General features: G+C 54.9%; 1 protein-coding gene across 1 annotated transcript; it reads left to right on the top strand.

Moving 5' to 3' along the window:
* Positions 1 to 4,315: 4,315 nt before the first annotated feature.
* On the top strand, positions 4,316 to 7,510 carry LOC116904381 (centrosomal protein of 170 kDa protein B-like). The gene has a single exon (XM_032907251.1). It carries the CDS (start codon positions 4,370 to 4,372, stop codon positions 7,508 to 7,510), a length of 3,141 nt encoding a protein of 1,046 aa, XP_032763142.1. The 5' UTR covers positions 4,316 to 4,369.
* Positions 7,511 to 8,023: the final 513 nt, after the last annotated feature.

Raw genomic sequence — 8,023 nt, 5'->3', positions numbered from 1 at the left:
AAGTGTCTAGTCTTGTCCCCAATGCTGGGAGGTGAAAGACCCACAACAGAGCTCTGAGCTGTCTCTGTGTCTGTCTCAATAAGAAAGAGAGTGCTCTCCACATTTCTCCTAAGGACTCCATTTAAGTAGCCAAAGGAAATTAATTCCCTGTGACACAAAGGCCCCTCAGACCCCTTCCACTCTCTTACAGCCCAGGACTTAAGCAAGGCCTCAGGGCCCCAACACTTCTTTAGCTGTGAGGAGTTGAGCTAGAGACATAGAGAGATGTTTGAATGAAATTCCAAAGTCTATAGAATCCTCTAGCATCAGTCATGAGAAAAAGACAGCTCCTTTGTTCAGGAATGACAGTGTGAGGCTCCCTATGGGGTCAGAACCCAGTTCAGTTGGGACCTGGAGAAGCTGGGACTAATGACAGTGACAGCAGTCAGTATGTGTGCATGAGCTGAGGTCTCTTGGTGACCCTGCACACTGCAGGGCCCACCACACTGCATTCCAACCACAGCTAACAGGGTAAAGAAGCAGCCATCGGGGCTCTGAGTACCACACTCAACCCCACCATGCACGCGTGCACACATACTGAATGGCTGCTAACTTGTAGACAGGGCTGGAGGGTGAAAGCCTTGCCAAGCTTTCCCTCAATCTGGAAAGGGGTTAAGTCAAACCTGAAATGTGAGCTCCTCTAGCCTTGCTAGGAAAAAGACCCCCATCTTGAATGTACCATTACGTGGCCGGAGAAGCTGTGGGGGCCAGACTCTCCACATCCCTGCTTAAAATCTGGACATAGTTCCTACGATCTACAGTAATCAAAATCTCTGATGTGCTGTGGTCTAGACAGCATCATTGGGGTTCACTTCAAAAAGAAGTGTAGCTGGGCGGTGATGGCACATGCCTTTTATCCCAGCACTCAGAAGGCAGAGGCAGGTGGATCTCTGTGAGTTCAAGGCCAGCCTGGTCTACAAAGTGAGTGTCAGGACAACCTTAGCTACCCAGAGAAACCCTGTTTCGAAAATAAATAATTGAATGAATGAATGAATGAATGAATGGCCAACATGCTGCTCCTAGACGACCAGCATTGTCCTGAGCGTGTTGTCGACTTGCTTCTTTCCACACTCACAGGATGTGCATGCTGCTGCTGTCATTATAGTTTACCGTTGAGACAATAGAAGCCCAGAGAGTTTAACACAACTAAGATAATCAGGTTGTCCTTAGTGGTGTGATTTCCCAGAACTTGAACCCAGGCAGCTTGACCCCAGAGCCTGAGTTTGAGCAAATACACTAACATTCAGACTACATCCCCTTAAAAGGTAATTTGGTGTATCGTAAAGGTACTTTTTCTGTTGGTCCAGGACTTTGTCCCATCAGGACAGGACTGTTTCATAGTTCTAGAAAACTAAGCCTTGGGCTGCTGTGACTGCAGATGGCTGACAGATGTTCCCCCACTGAGATGACACCAAAAGAAGTGGAGAAATGGAAGAGTTTGTCTAAATCAGAAAACAGAGATTCACAGTGAGGGGAAGTAAGTCGACACACACAAGTGACTAGACTGCATTGGGGGCCATGGGGACAACCAAGCTATTCCAGCTCTGGTCTCTACTGGGGCTAGGCATGAAAGCGAAGTCAGTAGAAAAAGCAGACAATGCATAGGGATGAGCTAGTCTGGAGTGTTGGCCTGGAGAAGGAAATACTTAAGTCTTCTGCTCTGCTCTGTCTTGAATCCTGGACCCATGAGGCTGGCCTGAAGGAACCAGACATGTGATTAAGTGACTGACACCTTGGTGTTACAGATGTTCATGGCAATGCCCCAGGTGAACTCTTAATGGCAAGGCCTGTGTGTCCTGGGTCCTGGATTTTGTAGGCTAAAGGTACACAGCTTACTGGTGGAGCTGAAACTGCAGCCACCATGACATCAACTTCCATCAAGAACTAACAGTGACTCATAGAGAGGCTGCCGCCCAGGAAGAAAGATGTGTTGGGTTTTCTGGATAAGGAAAAGGCACATTCTAAACAAGGAACTCAATATTCTCATCTGTGATGGCCAGGACTACTGGAATGTCAGATTGCTGTCAGGCCTCTGTCACAACCCCTATATATGACATCACTGTCCCTGTCACAGGATAACACTAGTCCTAGGCTTCCAGATTTTCCAAAGCAGAGGATAGTTTCCTTGATGGCCTTATAGAGGAGGCCACCAAGCCACTGGAGGAGGTTTTTCTTGGCACCCTCAGATTTCCCCTCTAAGGCCATGTCATCCAATGTCAGGCCTTCAAGCGTGTGGCCTCTATAGCAGAGCCAGGAAAGTACATAGCAGGTTTATCTTGCAGAACAGTATGGAAGGAGACTTACTGGCCCCCACTGGACTGAAGAACCCAGTAATCACAGAAGCACAGATTTGTGCACTGAATAGTAGAACTGCCCTCCCATAAATGTGATTTCTACGACAGCACAGAGAAGCCGACTTAGAACTAGAAGGATGGAAACATGAACACCATGGTCTTCAGGGCCCCACTGCTCAACAGCAAAGAGCAACCACCGCTCTCATCCTCCTGCAAGTCCTAGGGGAAATCCCCATCCAAGCACTGGGGCTTCCTCTGATTAGCTCAGTCCATTTGACATCGTTGGTGGTCCAGACAACTTTGGTACCCAACTGGAGTCCAAACAAGGCTAAGTAAAACTGGAGCTTGCCAATCCTGGATTCACAAACCCGGGTCAGTCCAGACAGTCTTGTATTACTCAAAATCTCTACAGTGCTGTGGTCCAAACTGTCATCAGAGTCACTTGAAAGAGACATGTATCTGACATGCGCTCCTGGAAGGCCACAGTTGTCCCCCATGCTTCTTACCTCTTTTCTCTCTGTAACCCCAGAAAACTGTACACAGCTCATTCTATTCTACAGTTGAGATGGGGGAGCACTAGAGACCTCAAATGGCATGTGCAAGGTCACACAAGTAGTCCTTGGTGTTGTGATCAGCCAGGAGTTGAACTCAGGCAGCTGAACCCTAGAAACTGTACCTTTAACATACACCTGAAACTTCAAAGTGCATGCCCCTAAAAGGTAATTTGCAGTATAAAATGGTGGTCTTGTTGTTAGTGCAACCATCTGTCCCACTAGGGCATAAACTCTTTGTTGCCCGGGATGATCAAACCTTGGGCTGGGATTCATGGTGGGCCATGCTAAGAAATATCCCCAGTGAGATAACACCAAAAGAAGTGGAAATGGGAGTGATCTAGAAAAGAAAGACTATAAGAGGTTTTCATACCAGGGAGGTATTAGGTGGATGTACACGGGGTCCCAGACAGCACTGTGAACTGTGAGTAAGGACCCAGAGTTGGGTAAGGGAGGTAGGACACTCTGGAGAAAAGACAGGGCTTAGAGACAAGGTGCTGGCTTAGAGAGAGAAATACCTAAGTTCCCTCCTCTCCTCTACTAAGTTCCAGAGCCATGGGGTTGGCACAAAGGAGCTTGGCACTGGGCTGCATGGCCATCATGTCAGTTCTACAGATGACCATGGCAGAGAACCCCAACTGGATGTTGAACGGCAAGGCCCAGGTATTGGCAGACCTGAGCGCCCAGGAGATCCAGGCCATGCACAGCTTCCTGATGAGCAGGACAGAGCTGGATCTGCAGCCATCAGACACACAGGCTTTAGACAAGAATTCTGTGCTCCTCATTGAGACTCTGCTGCCCAAGAAGAAGGATGTCCTAGAGTTTCTGAATAAAGGAACCTAAGCTCCTGTGCGGGAAGCCCGTGTCATCGTTTTCTTTAGTGCCCAGGAGCACTCTAATGTCACCGAGTTTGCTGTAGGACCCCTGCCACAGCCCATCTACATGAGACAACTGTCCCCCAGGCCTGTGAAACATCGACCCTGGGCATCCAGACCCATGTGCAAAGCAGAGCAAAGCCTTCTCTACCACAAAGTCAAGGAGGCCACCACACCCTTACCAGAGATTTTCCTTCACACCACCGGCTTCTCATTGGAGGATGCAATGGCCAGTGTCTGACCTTCACCCATTGGTCCCCATAGTGTGGAGAGAGGCTGTGCATAGCTTTCTGATGAGCAGGGTAGAACTGGAGCTGCGGCCATTCAGTTCACAGGCTTTAGACGATAACTATGTTCCTCACTGAGACGTTGCTGCCCAAGATTTGATGGAATTTCTGAATAAAGAAAAAATGTGGCGGTCCGGCGCTCTGCCCGTGGGCTCGGCCGGGCTGCCGCCAGCGCTTGGGCCGCGCCGGGCATGTCTGGCGGCGGCCCGCCCAGCGCTTCGGCCGGGCGGGCGGAGGGCCGGGCTGGGCCGGCAGCGTCCTGGCGGGCGAGCCCTTGCAGGCCTGGGGGAGCACAGGGCCAGGCAGGCCTCCTCGGTGCCAAGATGAGCGTCACATCTTGGTTCCTGGTGAGCAGCAGTGGCACCCGCCACCGGCTCCCGCGTGAGCTCATCTTCGTGGGGCGTGATGATTGTGAGCTCATGTTGCAGTCCCGTAGTGTGGACAAACAGCATGCTGTCATCAACTACGACCAGGACCGTGATGAACACTGGGTGAAGGACCTGGGCAGTCTCAATGGGACATTTGTGAATGACGTGCGCATCCCAGACCAGAAGTACATCACACTGAAGCTCAACGATGTCATCCGCTTTGGCTATGATTCCAACATGTACGTGCTAGAGCGTGTGCAGCACCGTGTTCCTGAGGAGGCGCTCAAGCACGAGAAGTACACCAGCCAGCTGCAGGTGAGCGTCAAGGTCTCTGCACCCAAAAGGGGTGACACGCTGCCAGACCACACACCCTACTGCGAGTCCTCACAGCCCAGGCCGGAGAAAGGGGACCGCAGACATGGAGCAGAGGCGGTAGCTTACCGCACACCCCTGTATGGGCAACCCTCCTGGTGGGGTGAGGATGACAGTGGAGCACCATCTGAAGACCGGCACCAGCAGGAGCCCTACCCAGAGCGTCCCAAGGACCTGACACAGCAAGACAGTGAGCTAGACAGCTGCCGTGCTCCTGCCGAACCACCAGACTACTCGTTCAGACGTGAGCCCAGCTACTTCGAGATCCCCACAAAGGAAGCCCCGCAGCCTCCACGGCTCCCCGAAGTGCCAACCCAGGAAATGCCCACAAAAGACCAGGAGGCCTGCACTGGTGGGACGGCCCCAGTGGTGCAGAGCCATGCCTCCTTCACCATTGAGTTTGACGACTGCAGCCCAGGCAAGGTGAAGATCAAAGACCACATCACCAAGTTCTCCCTGCGTCAGCGGCGGCCCCCCAGCAAGGAGACCACACCCGTGGAGATGGTCTCGGCCGAAACCAAGGTGGCTGACTGGCTGGTGCAGAATGACCCAAGCCTGCTGCACCGGGATGGCTCAGGGGATGACCGCCACAGCACCAAAAGCGACCTTCCTGTCCACACTCGAACTCTGAAGGGCCACAAGCATGAGGATGGCACACAGAGCGACTCGGAGGACCCCTTGGCCAAGACTGCTTCGGTGTCTGGAGCCCCGACAGAGGCCAGTGGGGAGCAGGTGCGGCTGCAGAGGCAGATCAGGAGGGACCCTCAGGAGCTTCTGCACAACCAGCAAGCCTTCGTCATTGAGTTCTTCGATGAGGACACACCCCGCAAGAAACGCTCACAGTCTTTTACACATACCCCACCTGCAGACCCCAAGGCTGACAAGCGCCGGGGCACGGGGGCTGCGGACAGAGAGCGTCCCGGTGTCACGGTGCGCACCACAGGCAGCAGCTCAGGACCACAGAGGGCCAGCTCGCTCAAGCGAGAGAAGACTGAGGAGCGACTGGGCAACACCTCTCCCGTCCCCCGTGCCTCCACCCGCCCCTTTGGCAGTGTGGGGCGCCGCTCCCGCCTGGCCCAGGACTTCATGGCCCAGTGTATGCGGGACAGTTCCCCAGCCACCAGGCCTGGCCCTGAGAAGACGCCTCCGGTGCTGCCCGCCCCTCTGACGCCCCGAGGGGCCAGCCCCGTGACCCCCTCAAGCACCCCGCCGCCTCCCACTGACCCCCAACTGACCAAGGCACGTAGACAGGAGGAGGATGACAGTCTTAGTGACGCGGGGACCTACACCATCGAGACAGAGGCTCAAGACCAAGAAGTGGAGGAGGCTCGGAAGATGATCGACCAGGTCTTTGGGGTGTTCGAATCCCCTGAACTCTCCAGGGTGTCCTCAGCTACCTTCCGCCCTGTCATCAAAGGTGACAAAGATGAATCCAGTGATGGCGGCATGGCCCAGCGGATGGCTTTGCTGCAAGAGTTTGCTTCCCGCACCCCAGGCATGGCTCCACAGATGGAGCAGCAGAGCCTCCTGGTCCCAGGTTCCCCTGGGGGTCAGAAGTGGGTTTCGCGTTGGGCTAGCCTGGCTGACAGCTACACTGATGCTGGCTTGGCAGAGGACGGTCCTGGCCGCAGAACTGGAGAGCCTGAGGGGCCCCTGCCTGTGCGAACCCGGCGTCTGCTCCCTCAGTTGCCCAGCGATAGGGCTGACAGCCCCGCAGGCCTTGAAACTGCCAGGCAGAATGGCCCAGGGCCACCAGAGCTGAGTGGTGATCCAGCAAACTGCCTTATAGGCCAGGAAGACCTGGACCCCGATAGTCTCAGTGATGCCAGCGGGTCAGATGGTGGCCGAGGCCCGGAACCAGGCACAGAGCGGCAGGAGGATCTAGCATGGGTCAGGGGTCGGCGCTCACCAAGGGCCCCCGGGGAGCTAGCCCCCACCTCTTTCTTCATTGGTGATCAGAATGGGGAGGCCACCTTCCCCAAGAAATCATTTGTGGCTCCTGGGGAAGCAGATGGCCCGGGACGGGTTGTCCAGACCAGCCCTTCAGCAAGGGACAGCCTTTACGTCAGTTCCAACGGGAGAATGGTGATCCAGTTGTGCAGTGGTCGGTCCCCAGAGCCTGACCCGGCCCCACCCAAGGAGACTCTGACCTTTGCCCAGCAAGAGAGTTTCACTAAGGAGCCGACCAGCGGACCCCCAGCCCCTGGCAAGCTCCCCCACATTTCTAGCCACCCACTCCTACAAGACTTGGCTGCAGCCCGCGCCTCACGCATGGACTTCCACACTCAGGACACCCACCTGATCTTGAAGGAGACTGAGACAGCCCTGGCAGCCCTGGAGGCCCGACTCTGCTCCAAGTCTGCAGATGAGTGTGAGGGGGGCAGCACCCCTAGGCCCCCAGAGGACTCCCTGTCTGGGGATTCGGATGTGGACACAGCTAGCACTACTAGCTTGCTCAGTGGCAAAAATGGACCCAGCCCAACAACCCCCCAGACTCCAGGGCCACAGAAGGAGAGCCTGCTGTCTCCTCCAGCAGTACCAGACCCGGGGGTTACGACCCCAGGCAGCGCCCGAGAACGACTGTCTGAGCGACAGCATCGCCCACCACCTGCAGACTTGGGCCATGGAGACCCATCAAGGCGCCTGGCTATGCGGCGAGGCCATGGGTCTCGAGGGTCCCTGGACTGGCCAGATTGTTCAGGCTGGCATGGGTGTGCTCTGTGACCTGCCTGATGTTTGTGTGGGTGTCGCGCCCACCTCGTCCGGCAAGGAAGACGCAACACGGTTGGATTCTTCTCAACAGCCTTTACTGCAGGACACCTTCTTTGTTGATACAGGGAGGCGGCGGCAGCCAGCCCTAAGTGTTACAGCTCCAAGTGTTACAGCTCCAAGTGTTACAGCTCTCAGTATTACTGCGCCGAGCGGCAAAGCCGCTCTCCTTTTATACACTACAGCATGCTAATATCCTTTCAGGGATTGGTGGGGCACGAGTCACCCCACTGCCATCCCAGCTACTTGTCCTCCAGAGATTGGCGCGGCATGAACCTGCATGAACCTCCATTAACATAGTAACGCCCCAGCCAGACTGACGCCAGGTGCAAAACCCCACGCATGCTCAGTACTGTTGTTAGGAGGGCGGCAGATTCACCTCATTATCATACAGCTGCTGCGCCGCTCCCTACATGTGGGTGTTGCTCCTGAACAGGACCTATCTGCTGGGGAGAGGTAGCTGCGGCG

Source organism: Rattus rattus, chromosome 6, assembly GCF_011064425.1.
Source record: "Rattus rattus isolate New Zealand chromosome 6, Rrattus_CSIRO_v1, whole genome shotgun sequence".
Taxonomy (NCBI): domain Eukaryota; kingdom Metazoa; phylum Chordata; class Mammalia; order Rodentia; family Muridae; genus Rattus; species Rattus rattus.
This window is presented reverse-complemented; position numbering and strand designations above follow the sequence as displayed.

Bases quoted from the DNA above. Each gene is read 5' to 3' on its own strand.
- LOC116904381 (XM_032907251.1), top strand. From the start codon at position 4,370: ATGAGCGTCACATCTTGGTTCCTGGTGAGCAGCAGTGGCACCCGCCAC.